General features: G+C 46.5%; 1 protein-coding gene across 1 annotated transcript in view; it reads right to left on the minus strand.

Annotated features, from left to right (window-relative positions):
* Nucleotides 1–3574: 3574 nt before the first annotated feature.
* Tudor-SN (Staphylococcal nuclease domain-containing protein 1) overlaps nt 3575–20137 on the minus strand; it is a 72675-nt gene continuing 56112 nt past the window's right edge. The window contains exons 16-17 of the mRNA XM_070526932.1: nt 14536–14784; nt 3575–4736 (exon numbers count right to left, since the gene is read on the minus strand). Coding sequence (XP_070383033.1) covers nt 4671–4736; nt 14536–14784 — 315 coding nt within the window. The 3' untranslated portion in view covers nt 3575–4670. The remainder of the gene's footprint in view (nt 4737–14535; nt 14785–20137) is intronic.

Consider the following 20137-nt stretch of genomic DNA (forward strand, 5'->3'; position numbering starts at 1 on the left):
CACTATCCATCTCAGTGTTCGGCCAACTACGCCCAACTGAATTAACCGATTTAGTATGCGAGCGTGGCTGGCTGTGTCAAATGCACGCTTTATGTGTAGAAACACTGCAATGGCGATTCTTCCTCAGCTCCTCTCATGATCTACGTAGGTAACAAGATCATCTAAAATAGCATCCATCGTACACCGGTGCTTGCGGAAATCCGCCATATTTTCGGGTAGTTCGTCGGTGCATTCTGCCCACCACTGAAGCCTAGCGTCTATCACCTTTTCATAAGTTTACATAGTCAATATGTCAGACTCGCAGGGCAGAAAGAATCTAGCGATAAAGCTTTACCCGGCTTTAGCATTGGAATCACTCGTGCAATTTTCCAGGAAGGAGGCGAGCATTCCAATATTCGCGCATCATTCAATAACTTTGACAAAGTTTTTGTGGCCATAGGATCCAGGTTTTTCGGGGCAGCACATGTGGCACCATCAGGTACAGCTGCTGTCCTCTGGCGGCAGGATACAAGTGTTCTTTAATTCTTCTAATGAAAACGGCTGATCTAGGTCATGATGATGGCTATTGGTCGAAAAATCGATCGATGCTTTGACTTCTCCGACACTGTTCCTGCATTCAGGTGTGTGTTCGCTGCTGCACTTAGGCGTGTAATAAGTTGATAGAACTCGTTTGCAATGGTCGTTTCCACTACTTTTTGGACTAAAGCTAGATCTATGAATGGTTGTTGGTGCGCTACTGGCCCACTTAAGGAGTGCAGAACATTCCATAATTTTGATACAGGTGTAAAGGGAGTAGGTGAAGTGCAGAATTCCTCCTGCCAGCGCTTTGTACCTAGGCGCACCAGCTGCCGACCCATATGATCATGCATCTTTTGGCATTCTCGGTAATCTTCAATAACATCTGTCCGTCGGTGCTTTTTTTCAGCTCTGTGGCGTATAGCTCTGAGCATTTCCTATTCAGAGTCTACGCCAGCGTGACCTTCAAAAATCTTGAACAAGGCTTGTCTTCTGTAAGCGATAATAGAATGTATGTATCACTGCCTGCATCAGCTTGACTTGTAATGTGACATCGAAATGCCTGCCAATTCGTTATCTTTGCATAGCGCCGATAAGTCAAAAATCGTAGTCTAGGATGCTGTATTAGAATACGAAAATTATCATTAATCATTGTTTCAATTTCTGTTCTCCATGTTACTCCACGTACAATATCGTTTGAGCAGAGCGCGAGGCACAGACAGCTGGAGTAATTAAAACCCCGTAGGAACGTCACTGAGCCGTCAATCAAAAACACTGACCGCTCTTCTGAATTGCCTTTTCTAGCTCTTTTCTAGAACAGTCACAATCGGCGCTTCCCCACACGACATTGAAATCTCCGCAAAATATTACATATTTTGTGTATTTCTAAAAGAGTTACGTCAATGAGGAATGTGAAATATTTGTAGAAGGTTGCAGATAAACACTGAATATAGTGACACTTACTCGGCCAAACCAAACTTCCCATGCTGCGTATTCTGGGATGTTTGACGCTGCGGCACCTACTAACGCCAACAGCAGGTCTCTTGAACACCAGATCACCACTCTGCTCAGTCCTGAAGATCAAAAGGACGTCTAAACAACGCAGTTAGATAGTCTAAAAGTGTTGTCTACACCCGCCTCTGTAATACATAACACTGGAAAGGAGAACCGAGCCACCAGTTTTCTAAAATCTGCGAAGACTATTCGAATTCAACTTGAATGTGGAGACATTTCGATAACAATTATTCATGCCCAGCCCACGCAGTGCCCGACGTCGCGTTGTGCAATATCACTTGTTCCAAAGACAATACAGCCTTGACCTCCGGGAGGTATTAGCCTGTGGAATCGTGGCACGCATGGTTTTAAAAGCACAACACATTGTCCACTGGATCGCCAGTGGACAACGAGCCGTTGAGAAGTGTTTTGTCACTCGCAGAGGCACAATTTTATTGACAGTGTTCACGCAATGTGAAACAGTGTTGTGAAAAGTTGTTCATATTGCGTTTTTCGACGTGGATGTGAAGTCTTCTGAGCGTGCAAGCTGGGGTGCTGGATCAAGGCGGAGCTCACGTGCCGCTTGCTCGTTCGGATGCACATACTGAGCACCGAATTGTCGCATGCTGCATGCCGGACCATGCATCGCCGCACGTCGAATCAGACCGTGTGTCTTCTACTTTAACCCGCTCCCTGAAGTTTCGTTTTCTGCTGTTATCGGGAAGTGAGCGATGGCCGGCGTGGGCAGTTTCGTGGTCCTCGCTCGCTGTGTGCTGGCGCGCCGCGATTTCACGACTAGCACCATTTGTGCATCATGCTATGGTGCACGAATATTTCAAGAACAAGTCCTTTAATTTTAACTTATTTTAATTTGATCAAATTTTCAGGCCCCTTTGAGCTCGAATTATCGAGGTTCGACTTTACCAGAAAAAATTTCCTTGCCGGATTTTGGCGTTGTATACAAAGTTTCTGGTTAAATGCCTCTGGCCGGCACTCAATAACAGGCAGAAAACTTCGCTTGTTGGTTTAGGGCAGGAACACTGGATGAGTAAGCAGTCAAAATAAGAAAGCATGGCCAGTGGAGACAAGACAGATGCAAGATGCTGCAGTGGTGTGACACACGTGATTTAAAGAAAAATGTAGCACCTATGTTTCGCATACGACGAGAGCTGCCTGCACAAATTCCAGACGAATAACCCATAGGTGGATTAGGGTGAAACCCACTCCCAGTTTTCTGCCAGAGTTTCCCGTTATTGCTCAAAAGTTCCCATAATACTTATTTTCTTTTCATTACACTTATTCTCTCTTTTGAACATTTAGATATAAAGTTAATCATTAGGCACCATGTAAGCTGCCTTATCGGAAGTTTGGTTTCGGCAGTTGCGTAATCTCGAGTTCCGGTGACCCGTTGGAGTGAGAGGCAGATGAAGCATTCACTCCCCGCTGCCGGCGCTTTCCCTGATAGTGTCGTCCCAGTGTGGGCAACGCTATCAACAGCGGGCGGGGAATGCACGCAAACGCATGGCTGGGTTCGCTTAATACATAGAGACTATGTGAAGATATCATTGACGTGGCATGAAACCGTATCATTCGTCGCAGACTTTCAAATTTATCAAAATGAATTTGCTCATTCAAATTTGCTTTTCTTCTGACATTTCGGAAATTCTGCGGCCCCTTTCTATACAAGAAAAATCGGTTGGCGACTGTACTTATTTGCACAAACGGTCGAATTTCAATAGAACGAAATTTCAATAAAACAAAGCAAACTGCCGATTCTACTGGCTTCGTTATATCGAGGTTAAACTATAATGAAATTTCTGGCGGGGCCTGGTGAGGTGCCCTTCAAAGTGCTGCACAAGGCTAAATGTTAAATAAGAAAGCTACCTGTTGCACATAAGCATTTCTGATTCAAACCCACACATCCCAAGTAATCCTTGCTTAAAAATAAACTCTGTAAACCCTATCATTTCGCTCATGACTGTATCGCACCAGCTCCGGGTCGTAAGTTTCTGCTTTAGCAGAGGACACAGAGTAACAAGAGAAAGAACATACCAATACTACAGAATCAAAGTCAACTCCTTTATTAAAAAAAAAAAAGAAACTAAAGGAAAAGAGGGGGCAACGTTTCATTGTCAGGTATAAGTTCAATCAACGTATGAGAGAATGATAACAAGAGTAACATTACATTAAAAAAACAAAAACCACGAAAACAAAGAGACAGATATCGCATATTAACCATCTGTACTACCAAAAGGCAGTCATTTCTTTAATGTCAAAAGACACTTTTTCATTGCAGAGAACGCACAATACGAGGGTGGGTCTTTTCAAAGCATACTAAAACCGAGCAAGAGGAGCCATGGTTTTGACCAGGCTGCTAGAAAAAAATGCTTGCTCCCATACTGGTGCTTCGTAGGTGGTTCGAGGAGGAAGCCCACAGGCAAATCAAAAGCCAGTGTTGACAAGATTAAGGTTAAGAAGTCACTGCCACTTATGTCACACTTGCATGCACATATTACCCAAAACAGCACACTGTCGAGTGACACTGTCTGGTACGGCCGGGACACCCAGCCGGCACTGTTGAATGCTTTGTGTCCAGGCTGTTTTATGAAATCCGCAATGATCGAAAGACCACCATGCACTCAACGATGCCATGAACATAATATTGATTACATCGTCTCGAAGCCTTCTGCTCCACATAGTGTAAAGAAGTGTAGTGAGAGCCAGTGCGACTGCTATGGGTGGCGAGAGTTCTGTTCTGTGCTTAGCATTCCCAAGCTCTCTGTACAATGGGGTATAACACCTGGCACACTGCCCGACAATTGAGTGACGCAAGGAAAAAAAGAGAAAGAAAAAACAAAGAAGAGCGAGACAGACACATGTCGAGCGTGGCGAGCAGCGCACCTCCCCTCCCGGGCGAGTGTTCTTGAGAGTCTTCACGATAAAATGAGGCGAGGAGGCTGCACCCCTCTCTCCCCCGTGCTTCAGCCGGAGCGCCCCGCCTCCGCCGCGGCGGACCTCCTTGAGAACGGGCAGAGAGCTGCTCCTCACTCCTCCATCACCAACAACCTGAACCCCCTCTCCCACTCCCCAACCCGCCCACACCACGGGCCCGAGGTGTGCGCGCGTGAGGCAGAAGTTGACTTTGCGGCGACAGGTCCTCCTCAGCGGCCCCAGCCAAACTCCTTGGAGTCGTCCTCCGTTACGTCGCCGTAGCACCAGAGGTTCAGCTGAACATGGGGAGATGACGGGAGCACGGTGAGCACAGGCATGCCCAAGTACATATTTTTAAAAATTACATCAGCACTGTAAACAGCCATTTTCTGGCAGCCAACATAGGCAGTTTCGAGGGGTATTCGACACAGCGGAAAAATCCAGCGGTTTGCTTGCACTCTTTTACCTGTGCCAACTGAATGCACTTGGCAACAGCAACGTATCGCAAACCTCCGCGTCACCCATCCAAATGAAACAGCAGCGGATGTACTTCCACACTGCGTGAAGTCACACGGAGCTCAGAACAGATTTCTCCTTTGTCTGAATACCCCTCCACTGTTGACACGCAGTATTGTACTATACTCAGAACAATATTAACGCCATCTTGGCCCTCAAAAATTATTGCACTATTATAAGCAAACAAATAGGCAGCCTAACATTCATTGGTGAACCATTTCAATCGTGCATACAGGAGATGGTGGCAACTAGCAGTAGGCGCATTATGCGTCGAAGCTTTCTTATGGACACAATCTCACCTACACGTGCCAGCGCTGTTGGTCCCATAATTCTGAAAATAAATGCTCACGAAAGGTTCCGTCATCAAAAAAAAGGTTCATCACAAAAGGTTCATCATATGCCATGCACGCCAAACAGAACACACAAGGGGGCAGACAACAGCAGTCGCGTCATGACGGATCTAGAGCTCAGACCACTTGTAGCGTAACCAATTACACGGTAAATGACTGATTTTTCAGATTCCATCACAGCACCACCACGTATCCAACATAGCCAATGGATAACAATGTCTGAAATTTCGGATGCTAAAGCTGCTCGCTATCCGATTTTCTGGACTTCCTGCCATGACCACAGGTCCGAAACAGCGTTAATCGAAGTCACCACTACTGCCATTTTGATTGGGTCACAGCCCAAAACCATCGCTCTCGCACGCAGATCCGCAGGAAGCCGAGGCCACAACGGCAAAGCTAGGACAAGCTGCTTCAACGTTTTCTACCACCGTTCCTGCTGTTCGCTGCCATGTTTTTCATTGACGGAATTCGTCTCTGTCAGCAACGGCACCAACTCTGTCTTTGTCATCGTCACTGATGGCTTTGAAGAAAGGAAAGCACAGCAAGGATTAAGCATTGCATAATGCAGATTTTAAAGTCAGCTTTGCTGCAGTACAGCTATGTTACGCAGTGAGGCATATGCAATGCATTGCGGTAAGCACATACCAAAATTGAAAAAATGACGCAGATCCCACGCACTGTGGGAATCGATGTAAGCGAAGCTTCCCGTGCTGGATGATTTGATTGACAATAATTAGTGGCGATGTCAACGGCTAAAGGTTAATTTCTTCAACGCTTAGGCTAACACGAGAGTGGTGAGTTGATGTTAAACATTATCTTGCGCGCACCACTGCTGTTTCTCTGCGTAGTACACCGAACACACGGGCAGAGGTGTTTGCTTCAGGCGTTGTTGAGCGCCATATTTTATAAACCGTGAGAGGGTTGAGCATCGTCATTTCCTCATATTGCACATCACATTGTGGCAGAAGTATTAAACTTGAATTGGATCATGGGGCTTTACGTGCCAAAACCACACTCAGATTACGAGGCAAGCTGTAGTGGCAGACTCCGGATTAATTTTGACACTGTGATGTCCTTTAACGTGTCCCAAATCTAAATGCACGTGCTTTTTATATTTCACCCCTGTTGAAATGCGGTAGCCACGACTGGGATCAAATCCCCAACCTCTAGCAATGCCACAGCTGCAAAGCTAATGCGGCGAGCACAGAAGTGTTGATTTGACGGTCCACCGCTTTTGCAGTGTCTCCTGGACCCTGCGGTGCGTTTTAATTAATGCGGCTCTGCTTCGGCATGCCGTGCATGAGTTGCCTGGCATGACAGATTTGCATGGTGCTTATTTTTCAGAAATAGCAAGAACTGTATCATACCTTGAACTTAAGCTTATCCTGCTTCCCCGCAACCGCTGCTGTATAGTAGTGGGGTTTCCTTGCCTTCTCACGTAACCTCCCCCCTCTCTTATATGAAAAATGCCTCTTCTCCTTCTCCTTCTACTCCTCTTCTCTCTGCAGTTCTAGCTGCGTCCCCTCTGGCCTGGCAGGTTAGTAGAAAGGGAAGTACTGCAGTTTCTGTGATGCTTCTGAGGGGAGTCACGGATAATTACAGCTGTCAAGCGGCTAATGTGGCGACGGCCAGGGAGCTCCAGAGGGCATTGTACACATTCAATACGGTGGGGTAAAAACGAGTTTCTCCCGCCGCCTTTCCTCTCTTACTTGCGCTTGTCATCTATATACACGCTTGTCATCCATATACACGCTCTGAACCTGCCCCGGATGCAGTGTGCGCGACAGCAGCAGTCACAGCAGCAGCAGCAGAAGTGGCAAAGTCGAAGGAAGAGGCAAAGAAAGCTTTGCTTTAAAAATGAAGTTCAAACAAAATTCTTTTTTTTTTTACAACTAAAGCACCACGGAAAAAAAGGTGCGCGGCAATGAATGCGTTTCCTGCACGCCCATCACAAACATTGTCGCGAAGAGCAGATATTGTGCGTTCTACCTGGACTCTAAGACGGTGTCAGCTTGAACTTTGTAGCACACATTTATCGCTTTGGAATGTTATCCACACGTAAGATTTAGTCGTCCCTATCAATACACACACATACACACTTTTGCTGTATGCATTTTCAGTAGTTGCTGACCATTTCACATGCACTGTGCCTGTGATCTCGTGCCAGATCGATGTGTGTACATCTACAGGTATTTTTTATTTTATTATTTTATTTACATATACTGCCATCTTGCATAGCAAGATATTGCAGGAGTGAGTACTTCAATCAACTGAAGAATACATTTGAGTGGCAAAAATAAAACAAACAATAGAAAAAACAATCAGGAAGAGCTAGTTGATTAATTAAATACATCACTTGATAACTCGCGCAAGCACCCCTCAAGGCCATTTCAAATCGCAATTGTATGCAGAAAAAAGGAAAACCTAGAACAATCAATCGTTGCATTCAAAGGAACAATGTCAAGACGATGACTTCTTCTGGTGGGCCGAGAAGAAGGGTTAGTGAAAACAATAGGTGCATTGACATAAGTTTTCCCATGAGCAATTTTATGTAGCAGAGCAAGACGGTCACAAGTACGTCTATGGGCCAGAGGCTTTAGCAGCAGCTTACTAGCATGTGATGTAGGTGAGAAACGGCGGCCATAACAATTATATATAAACCTTATGGCCTTTTTCTGAATAGACTCAAGCATGTCTATGTCTTGGGTATGAACGTACATATCAAGGGGGAGCTTCCCCGCATTGGCATGCTGCCCCACACCCTTGTCAGCTAGGCCTAATCACCGCGCCTCGTCGGGACTTGGCGGCCAAAGTTGTCATTCGGTGCAGAGTCACTAAAATGCTTGGCAGTAGTTGAGCAGAACTTGGAAATCGGAGGAACTACTTTGCCAACGAAAGCAAGGGCACAACAAGGTCGCATGTTTTGGTTCCTGGACATATGCCGCTGCTTGGTCTACAAGTTTTGCACGTGCAGAGCCTTTGAAAGATGTTTTGGCTAAACTGCGGTACCACTTAATAGTGCAAAAATTTTAGAATCCAGCCAATTATGTTATAAACGGCGTATGCTGTATAGGAAACTAGCCGAAATTTTTTTTTTTTTTTTCAGAACAAGACTCTTGCCCACCGTTAGTTTTTGCTGCTAAAAATTGCACATGCGTCAGATATTTACTTTGTTTAGGAGCCTTAAGGGGAGACCCCGCTCTTTGGAGCCTAAAAGTGGCCCACAGTTCTTTTGTGTCGCATTGCTATAGAATGGTACAGAGCATTTACTATTTTCGCTTGGTTGGCTCCCTGTATGATCCTTGATTATCCTTTGCCATAATCATCATAAACACGTTGCAAAATGTTTTCACTCGTTTTCTAAGAATGCCATTTCTGGCTGTATCACTGTTCTGGAGTGATGATATCTCTGGTTCAACTTATCTTACTGAAAAAATTGTTTTACTGTCAGAAAGGTATATTGTTTACTGCTGTAGGCATTAGACAGATATTGTGGCAGAAATTTTCAAAAAGTAATGGTTTGTCCATGGTGTTACCTGGGTTCATACGTGAACAAGTTTGACATATTATAACTTTGGCTCAATTAGTCTAGAGCATTTTCTTATTATACTGCACACTCTGATGATTCAACATAACTTTTATATGTCAATATTTATCATAACGAATATAGCTTAGTAATTAGGCCCCGTTCAAGCAATTTATTAATTATTTAAATTTCTGGAAAGTTATTCACTTTGCAAGAAAACTAAATTCATATCTTAAATTAGCACTTGGAAATACATAAACTCAGCAAGTTTAATCAAAATCTACTCAGAAATTAAAGAAAAAGTTCTCTGGTCATTCATTAGCCTTTCTGCCATTTATACGGTAGTTTACTACTTTGGACACTTCAAAAAGAACACGTGTTTCATTCAGGGGCGTGTTATAATCGGGCAAGTACAGAAGACTCCCATTAATTTGACTTCAGTGAATTCACTTTTTCGGTTAATTTGATCTCGACCAAAAGTCCCGGTCAGCACCCAGACATGGGCCCAAACTATCATTATTTCGATCTCAAAATTGGCCTTTGCTGGACAATTCAAAATTGACTGGTCGGCTTCGCCAGTATACAGCCGCGTTATGCGGTGAAGCACACGCAACTGAAAAGAGCGGTGAGTTGAGCAAGGTTGTTAACGTTCATGATTTGTGGTGAAGCATGCCAGCACTGGAAAGAAGCCACTGCTACACGACTTAATACAAGTTCAATTATGCAGGCACACATGCGGCGCCGTCTCCAGTCACAGTACGAGCACCTAGACGCCCAATAAGTATAATGGGCTGACGTTAAGAGCTGTTTCTGATACTGCTGTGGCGATTTGAGCCCTCATTTCGCCCACCAGGCATTTTTCGTATACGAGACCATTAAAGGGACTTAACACACGTTTCTCGATTATATGCGCATGCACGTTCCACGCACAGAGAAGTGTTGAGAAAAGCCATTTATATTTTGGGAGAGCCAGTAAAAAGGGAGGCAGAAAAACGAAAAAGCTCGGAAATTCGAGGGGTCATTTAACCTCCGAGAGTAAATTTCTTTCATCAAATAGTTATTGAAGATTTTATATCTTTAGAATGACCTTTACCGCAGTTTTTTTACAGTGACCACAAAGTGACAAAGGCAACATTTTCCATAGGTGAGCGTGCATTGTTTATCCGTGAATACAGATGGCTTTCTATAAATACTTATTATAAGAATAAAAAAAAAGTAGATACACTGAGACAGATATGTTCTCCTTCTGGAGGAATCACGGCTTGACTCACTCGCAGAAAAGCAACCAGCACGGACGCCCGTAGCGCAATCGAACGGTGTATGCGAGCACGCACAAGAAAACGTTATGGTTTGTCTGCCCACCAGAAAAACCAAATCAGTCAGAAACTTGCAGTAATCCTTCATTCCATCACAAACGAGAGGCAGTCAGCTTTCACGAGCCGAGCTGTTTGCGAACAGACGCGATCGCACCCCTGTGAGTAACTGACGAGCAAGCATCTAGCAGTGACCCTCTGAGAAATTAAAAAGCAGATAGACATCAGATTTTACGAGCACAATTAACGGAAACAGCCCGTGAGCCGAAGCCAAGACAAACCGTTGCACACCCTCGCCCGAGCGGATGCGCGAGCGGTCACTAAACTGCAAGCGTAAAAAAGCCGTGCCAAGAGACGAAGAAGCAAGAAAAAAGAAAAAGAAATTCCTTTTATCGACATGAAGTGCCAGCACTTTATGGGCAACAAATAGTGGAAAAATTGATGCGTTTTTGAAACTTACGCCATAAATATACAGCATAAACCATTTGGGACTTGTTCGCGGCGCTGCATATTTACAGCGTTGACCCTGAACAGGTTAATGCCAACAACAGAGCGGGGGTGTATCTCAAACGCTGAAGGCCTGGAAGTAAACGAATTAGGTGTCCCGGCGCTCGTACTTTGTACCAGAGACGGCACGGCGCAAGTGCATTTCTAAATAAGGAACACATGCGATGTCCCCCGCAACAGTGGCACCCTCACTGCTTGTTATGTTTGACTGCATAACATGGCTGTAGTGCAGCGAAGCCAACTTTAAAAGGCAATACAAACAATTAAGTCAACAGCGTGTTTTGGCATTTTTCTCCTTTTGTTCAATTCAGCCCACCGGACAATTAGACCACATTCACTGATCCTGTCAGAATTTAATCAATGGAAGTCGACTGTATTGCCAAATAAATCGGTGGTGTGTTTCGGTGTTTCTTTCTGCACCCCATTTAAGGGGGGACACCCCTCTTTGAAAAAAATTTTTTATTTGTGGATTGATTTCAATGAAACTTCTATGTTTCATTAAGTTTTATGCACTGATTCTAAATCTGCATTTATTTTTTCCATACAATAAACAGTTTTCAAAATATTTACAATATTATGTTTTTCATTTGGAGTTTCATAATTTCCCAAACAATTGATGCAATCATAAAATTTAGCATACCAAATTAATGTTTAACATCTAAGGAATGTAGTAAAACAAGAATGAGTCTCCTAGGCCAATTAGGTCTAAATCTAGGGGTTGCTAAACCCATTGCAGTAAAAGTTCCCTCACCTGCTTTATACACAGTATCTTTTTAAAAAATGTTACTGACCAATATGCGCAGTGAAATTAGCCTTACTACATAGAGTAAGAGTTTCTGTTTTCAGGGAAAAAAAATTACTGTGCTAGCACAAATACAAACAGAAATATGTTCACTCCAAAACTGCTTGTGTGTCAAAATTGTAGTTTTGAGAAAACGAAGAAAAACGGTTTCAAGCACCTTTATGAGAACGAAAGCACCTCAAATTACGAAAATGCACCTGGGGAATAATCTGGGTGCATCCCAGATTGGTGCTTCTTTTTTGCCATCGTCTGGAGGCCCAGTGATAATGCCCGTTTTTTCCTGGAAGCAGTGGTGCGACGCAAGTCTTTTTCTTTGGCTCTTTTTGAGCCAAAGTCTGTCACATTCATATTCATTTCTTGAAGAATGGCTGTTGCTGCATATTCATTTCCAGTATTGAAGCGTAGCACTGCTTCTGCAACGGCTGCCTCCACAGCAAAAAGGGAGAAATGCTGCTCTTTGGAAATCATACTCCAGATGACTGAGTGGAATGATTCATTGGAGTTTTGGGTTCTCCCTCGCTTGCACCTATCCAGCAGCTTTACATCTGCCAAGCGCTCATACACAGGCAAAAGGGCCTTTGCCACGTCCGCTGGCAAGTTATACTTGTGCCTTGGTTGTGGCTCACCTTTTGCTGTTGCCGCATTATGACGGCACCAAGAATCCTTGCCACTTGGGCACAGGCTGTGGTTAGAGCAGCTGTCGGTTGACGTGACATGGTGGTACGTTGCCATTACCGCTCTCTGCATGGCGTCAACATCACCACAGTGAGACTTGAGTGCTCGACCATAATAGGCACTCAGCCTGTGGATGAGGTCTGCTGTGAGCCTCCCCTTGCCACCAAGTCCCCACATGCCTTCACTTTTGTGCTTCTGGAGCAGGTTTCGAAGCGCTGCACCCATACGTTTTTGTACATGATTGATGCAGTCTTCTTTCTGAACATCTACAAAGCCGTACACCTTTGCATCCTTGATAGCATTAAAAGTGCGGCTGTCACCGTCGCACAGCATGGTTGAGTACTTTACTTTGTTGCGTTCTAAAGAACGCTGGAACAAGATTAATCCAGCCTCAACTTCCATTTGGCCAGATTTACAATCAGTGTTCTTCTGGCACTGATGGGATTTCCTCCACCCAGCATACTCATCAGAGTCAGGTCTGGGCCCAATTTCAGAGCCCAAACAAAAGTTTGAAAGCACGACGTAGTCAAGGATGTAGCCGGTAAATAGCTCCGCCACTGCGCCTACTCCTATATGCGAAGAATGGCCCCGCGTCATCCAGGTGCCATCAAAGCACACAGCAATGTTGCCTTTGTGTCCAAAACACAAGTTTTCGTAAAGTGTAACCGCTTTTTCTGCACACTGCACCATAACAGCCTCAGCTGCGCGCGTCGCACCGGGGTTCAGAGTTTTTTTCAAATGCCGCTGAAACGTCTTGTTGTGGAGACCTCGGCCAGACAGGCCCATCGCTGCGAAAATGTCATTCATGGCTGTCTGGACGTTACCTGTTGCGAGCATCGCACGCCCAGCAAGGATATTAATTTCAAACGGGTTGCATTTCTTTTCACTCTGTACCCGTCGCGAACTCCACTCAGTCGCTATCTCACCGCACCTCTCGCAGATGAGCATCAGTTTCACTGCGAGGCCGTACTCGCGATCTCCTGTCACCATCTCCGCGCGTCCTTGACAAGTCTGGCAGCGCATAAAGCCAAGGAGGGAGTTTATCGCACGCATGTCGACGGCAGTAAACGATGTCTTACGTTCGTCTGTTACCGACGCTGCCGCGCCGCCGAGTTCCGTGAACCGCTGCATCTTTCGCGTCGTTGCTGCCGTCGACGCAAGCCGCTCGAGCGTAGCCTTTTCACGAGCGCTTGCCTCCCTTACGTCGCTGTCGGTCACAGTTTTCGAGTCAATTCTCACTCGGGCGGACACTTCAGACGCGTCGGGTGCGCTGTCCACCGATGCAACTTCCAGCGAGGCATTGTTTGGTTCTCCGCGGCAGGGCGGTTGCCCATCCGTGCGTTGGTCGGCGAGTCTGGCGTCCGCAGGCGTGTTGGCTGCACTGTCCAGCGAAGCATCGTCCAGCGAAGCATTTTCTGCTTCTCCGCGACAATCGGGCGGCTGACGATCCGCAGAAGTGATGGGAGCACTGTTCAGCGATGCGTCGTCCAGCGATGCCTTGTTTGCTTCTCCGCGGCTATCATGCGGCTGCTCGTCTGCACTTGCTCCTCGTCGGTCGCTTACTTCAGACGGAAAAGAAGACGATTCCCCTACTTTCTTTTTCGTTTTCCTTCGTCTCCGGCCGAACACATACACGGAATGGTGCTTCTTCGGTCCCCCTGGCATAGTTCCGTGCAGTAGCGAGGACCCGCTCAAAATGGCGGCATGTGCAGCGCTCATGCCAGGGCAACCGGCCTAAGCCTATCAGATGGTGCCATTCGGGTCACGTGCTTTTACCGACCAATAAGAACGCGCGTTGAAGAAAACTTTGCGCTTGTTTTATTTTACTGCGGCTGGCACATGGTGGCTGGCCGAGAGGGGGTGGGAAGCCGGACGCGCGAGCTTTCAAACAAGACCAAGATGGCATAGGTGCGGCTTTTCGTTTTTGCGCGGCGCGCGGTCGTAACTAGCGCTGTTTGTCCTCAATTTAAAGGGCGCTTTCAGAAACTACATTATTTTAAATCGACATTACGGCGCAATTAGGCATCAGATTTAAATGGAAATTCGCTCAAAGGTGCAGAATTATGCCATGAATCCAAAAATGAAAAGATTGAAAATCGGGCTTTTTGACCGATTTTCGGTCCCAAAGAGCCGTGTCCCCCCTTAATTTGACCCACCAGATAATTCAATCAATCTCATTGGTCCCATAAGGGCCGTATTAACAGAAGTCGACTGTACTGATGCTCAACAGTAGTACATAGACTGCATGAAAGCATAGACTTTAGACTTGCATAGACTGCACGAAAGGCATCCGTTCACACAAAAGCACTGATCTGTGCAAATACGAAAGGCAGGGGGGTTTCAACAACTCTGCGCACACTGCGAATTCTGCCTGGGAAATGGTAACGCGAGAGGACGGTGACCAACCCTCTTGGCCTTAGCCGAGTCCCTGGCCGCCGTGTACTCCTGGAGCAGCTCCTGCAGGTGCCGGTCGCGGCGCTCCTCGAGCAACACCCAGCCCTCCTGCAGCAGAGTCTTGCCGATGTCGTTGCCCGACGAGGTGAGCAGCGTGACGTACTCCTGGCCGCCCACACGGTACTCCACGTTCAACTGCAGCTGCGGCTCGCCCGACACTTCCTCCTGGAACGCGTGCACTGCCTCCTGGGCTTGCTCGGGCTGCAAACAGCGCAGAAGGCAAACGGGTGCTGCCGTTCACAAACTGCCCCCTGGGCCACTCGGCCAATGGCATCGTTAGCACAACAGTGCACTGAACAATGTAAAAAAAAACACACACACACACATGGAGCTTGGCGTTTTAGAATCTGCACAGATCCCTCGTTCACAATGAGCCTGTCATTGCCTGTCAGCAAGAGTTGTTGTTACGAAACATGACAGCAAATGGCGGCAGCCCTGACGGGACTTGGGGAGATCCGCGTGCTGTCGGAAAAGCTAGGAAGTGAACAGTTTGCTGTGCACTAGCGTAGGGGCTGTGAAATTCCTTCCGCTGTTGCCTGCCTGTAGCAAGGCCTGTGTTAGCATCTTCGTACCCACATCTCCAAGACAATGTTTCCTGTTCCACCACGACAATGAAAATAACGAATGCTGTCATTTGATGAACACCCCTCAAGCTCGTAACTCGTTACACTCGGCTGACAAAAGTGGGACACAACCAACCCTCACTGGCGTATCCTACGCATCTGACGTCCCCAATGTTGTCCACATGTCAGTCGTGGCAGCTCCCTCTTCAACAGTTTAAAACCCTTTGAGTGGTCACACGCATGTCCCCAAGATCAAATTTTTTTGTTGCAGATTTATTACCCGAGCAATTTATTTCAAGAAAACGAAAAGAATTTTGAGGGGTCAATAGGATGACAAAACTTTTTGTAATGTGTATGTTATTATCATCGTTTATTGTAGAACAGACGAATAAACTAGCACACACATAAACAAATGTAATAAACTTCTAGGTTATGTTTTATGTAGGTTTCACACATCTGAAGCCAGTCTCCGGAAACATTCCAATTAATTTTTTGCTTTTATCATGTGCGCGGCTCGGGGTGCGATCCTCGGAAAGGTGGCATCGCAACTGCCTCCAGGTGACATTCAAACCAATGAATAAAGGCCAGAATTAAGGCCAGAAGTGGATCAATAAAGAACAAGGCCCCAGGGATACGTGCCGATTGCAAAAGCAAGGCATGCTACGCGAGCGCCCACAAGCAAACTCAGCGGCATGCACCCTGCAGAAATGTGAAGCGAATGAGATGCTTGCAGTAATGAATTGTTTAAATCCCTAGACAAGATTTTACAGTCGCCGACCAATTATCCGGACTCAACAGTGGGCACCAGAACGTCTACATAATTGAGAGCCCAAAACACCAGATTCGGCAGAAAATAAGCGACTACTTCAGAAGTGGCCAAGACAAGGCGTGCCATATTCCATACTTCATTCTCGGCGCAGTCAGAAATGGTGCGAGTGCAAAGAACAAAACAGTGACGGCTGCGGCATTTCCAGACGCAGACAAGGCAGTATTTGCGTGGTGTTGTGAAAAGCTTGCGAACAAGGTGCCACTGTCTGGCAGAGTGCTTCAGAGAAAGGCGCTGTACTTCACAAGCACGCTCGAGCACAGTAATCCTAAAGCAAGCCCTAGCTGGTTGAGCCGTTTCCAAGCCAGCCACGACATAGTGGCCAAAGTCACTTCCGGGGAAGCAGCAGCTGTCGACCCTGCAGCAAGGTCGTCGCAGTTGCTGACCAACAAAGAAGTACTGGCCCAGTACAAGCCCTCAGATATTTACAACAGGGATGAGACGGCCTTATTCTACGAAATGCCTCAGTCGACAACCATGGACTTAAAGGGGCAGAAATGCCATGGTGGAAAACAAAGCAAGCTGCATGTAACTATTTTGTTGTGTGCGAACATGGACAACACTAATGACCACTGCTTGTAATTGGCAGAAGAAAGAAGCCCCACTGCTTCAAGGGAAATCTAAGGCTGCCCATACAATACACCGCGAACCTGAAGGCATGGATGACCCGGGTCATATTTGGTGGCTGGCTCGAGGCCTTTGATGCCCGCATGCGGAAGGCAGGCAGTTTGGTCTCCCTTTTTTCGGATAACTGCAGTGCCCATCATGCTGATGAGGTGGAGCTCGGAGACGTGAGCTTGTTTTTTTCCCACCAAACTGCCCTTCTAAGATGCAGCCGCTCGATCAAGGTGTCATTCGCAGTGTCAAGTGCACCTACAGAGAGAGGCTGATTCGTCGTCTGCTGCTGAACCTCCAGCTCAAGCGTCCCACCGACGAGGACATGTTCATGGTGCTTGAGATGGTGGCCGCCGTATGGGTTGCGACATGTCCAGCCATGATAGCAAATTGTTTTAAACATGCCGGCTTCATTGCCATTCAGCAGGCATCACTCGCTGATCCAGCGGCACAGGAAGAAGATTTGCCCGAAACTGCAGTCGATGACAGTGCTGACGGTGCAGTGCCGCCATTGCTGACCGACGAATGAGGTGAACTTGGTGCCATGGCAAACGGTATTCCAGATGGCCTCAGCGTCGATGAGTTAATTCACGCAGATGAAAACGTTGTTGTGCACAAAGAGATGACTCACGAGGCCATCTAAGTAATGTATGAGAAGCTGACGACATCAACGACCACCAAAAACCATATCAATGGAATACGACAAACCTGCAAGATGTGTCGAATGCCTTCGACACAATTCGTTCGTTTTTCAGCGAGCATGACAGCGACGCCGTGGTGAACCACTTTCTGCAGTGCGAATTCAGACCTGTCAAATTGCTGCAAGGCAAGGCAAAGTAAGCTTACAGACTTTTGGCAATTAATTTTCTTTTTTTTCTTTGCAAGCCAATTCCCTGTCTTTCTTGCCTCATTCTGGTGCTAACGAATTTCAGCCCCTGTGCAAGGAAGAAGTGGTCAATTCATTGCTGCATGCACTTCTGCTTACGTGCAACCAAGTCCACCTGTATTCCTGCCAGTTTTGTGTTGTCTCTATTCACTGATTCAAGGACTGCAAAGGCTCAAGTCAGATGCGCATGTGAAGCTCCACAGCACACGGCGCATCATCATCATCATCTGACTCGCAGTTTGACAGGAGGGGAACTTGCTAATTGTTTCGTCATCGTTCAGTTCGGCAAACAACAACACTGCACTGTTGACGTCTGCAGTCTTCAAATGTAATGGCAGCAGGAATCGGCACACCACTGCCAAGCAGGTCATTCATGTCTGCATTTGAGCTTGTTGTGGTAGGCGGCAGTCCAGGCTCTTGAGTTGTCAAGCTGGGCTCATTCGGACTACGACTCAAGACTCCTTCGGAGTTGGACTACGAGGGCACCGTTGGGGCCATTTGGCGCAAACTGTCAATAACTTCATGAGAAAGACTTCTTGGAGCCAGCAGAGAGATGTAATGCATACTAAACAAACACTGTTCGAAAGGCAAATTCTACAAAAAGCAGGTCATGAGCGGTGGTGCCGAAATTGGATGTGAATATGGCGATGTTGATGCGACCTCACAATTCAGGCAAAGCCTCCAAGATTGGCATTTGCAGTTAAATCTGAGGCGCACTGCTGCGACCAACGCAAGGCCTCAGATATTGCCACATAGCCTGTCACCTCGGAGGCCACCTTTATGTCTCGTCGAGGTTGCCAGAGGAGATAATGTCAGCGGAACCGGCGTACACTAGCTACAGCCACGTACGGAGTCAGAATAATCGAATGTAGAGCTGGCAGCTGTCCGAAATATCGGTCGTCTTTACACATGAAGTCTATGGGGCCATTGGCAGTGCCGCAAAGCTGTCCGAATTACGAAGCATGTACGAATTACCAAGCATGTACGAATTACCAAGCATGTACGAATTACCAAGCAACACCGGATTATCGAGCATATCCAGATTATCGGTGTCCGATTTATCGGTCGGCGGCTGTATTGCGGGTTTTGACTAAATTTGCACACTCCAATTTATGATGCAAATGCAATGAAAATGATGTTTATGTTTCAATGAAGGTATATTTCAATGTGACAAGTGCACATTAAGTTTATTAGATCTAATGCACGTGTCTGTAGGTCTTTTGCACAGCGCATTACAGTCGCCAACCGATTATCCAGACCGAAAGATAGCTCGAAAAATCGAATAGTCTAAAAAACTCGTTGACCCCTCAAAATTGAATTTATTAGGCTTAGAACGGTCTCAAAAAATCTAATGCCCTGCCTGATACTATGCTTCGAGGCAATCTGATTTGCTTGGATCCGTGCAAGTGACGCTGTCTTCATATACAGTCTGACAAGAGTGTCACCGCATTGCGATAAAAGAAACGAGCTCTATTTCTTCGTATCACTTGGCTCTCGCGATGGCACACTCGGTGGTGCACACAAATGTGAAGCCGCACAAGCACACACAAAGATGCGACATTGTCTCCGAGACACACGTGCTCTGTGAACACACCACGTGCAAATAGAAACCAAAACTTTCATACATCTGCATCACACGGCCACTTTCGATACCGACTGACCCCGATACGGATGGAAATTCTCAACCGCGATTGGTTCCCTTCTGCAGATTGAGCAAAGAAGCCAATCACGACCGAGAAATTTGATCCGGATCAGGGTCAGTCGCGATCAAAAGAGCGCCGTATGACACCTGTAGAGTGTTTTGGTTGAGCGTGTTTACACTCCGCTCAGACGCTGAGCAGAGCAGAAGCACAAATGCACATGCGCCGTCCGATTAGCCGTAAGCGGGCTAGCGGAGAGAGGAAGACAGTCCGCTTAGAAGCTGCCTGAGCGGAGCACGCTGCGCAGCGCTTTGGCTAGCGTTGGCATCCGAAAAGATTGGATTGGATGCAGAAAGCAAGCTCGCTGGCTATCACGTAGCGTTCCGCAAGACAACGCTTCATTTTCCACTGGATCAAATGGACCCCGGTAACGCATTACAAACGCACGTCTAGATACCGTAAAAACCGGAATATAGGTCGAACTTTTTTTCGAAAAACCATCGCGAAAAGTCGACCCTCGACTTATATACCGGACATTGGTGGAAAAACTACGGAAGTCTTGCAACAATGGGCGGATGAAGTAAACAGCTGCCATCGCCATCAGGAGCAGCGCGGCGCCTATGGCGGCGTGGTGACGTTGTGGCACCGGCATTTTGCATTTCCATTGTCGCAAAGTTATATTAATCAAAGGCTGCATTTTCATTTTGTTTCAAAATGAGCGGAAGCCGACGTCAATTCACCGTCGCCTTCAAGAAAAAGGCGATTGAATACACGGAAGCCCACGGCAACCTGGCGGCACAGCGCGAACTTGAAGTATCCGAAAAGAGCATTCGGTAGTGGCGGAGGCAAAAGCAACGTATTACAGTCAAACCCGACTATATCGAACCCGTTTACATCGAATTACCCCGTATATCGAACAATTTATGAACATTGTATTGCTAAAATGAGAATATATAGCAAAAAATACTAATATATCGAACAAAAATAGCAGCCGCGCTTGATATATCGAACTTCAAGCCGCGCA

The sequence above is a fragment of the Dermacentor albipictus genome, chromosome 10, assembly GCF_038994185.2.
Source record: "Dermacentor albipictus isolate Rhodes 1998 colony chromosome 10, USDA_Dalb.pri_finalv2, whole genome shotgun sequence".
Taxonomy (NCBI): Eukaryota; Metazoa; Arthropoda; class Arachnida; order Ixodida; family Ixodidae; genus Dermacentor; species Dermacentor albipictus.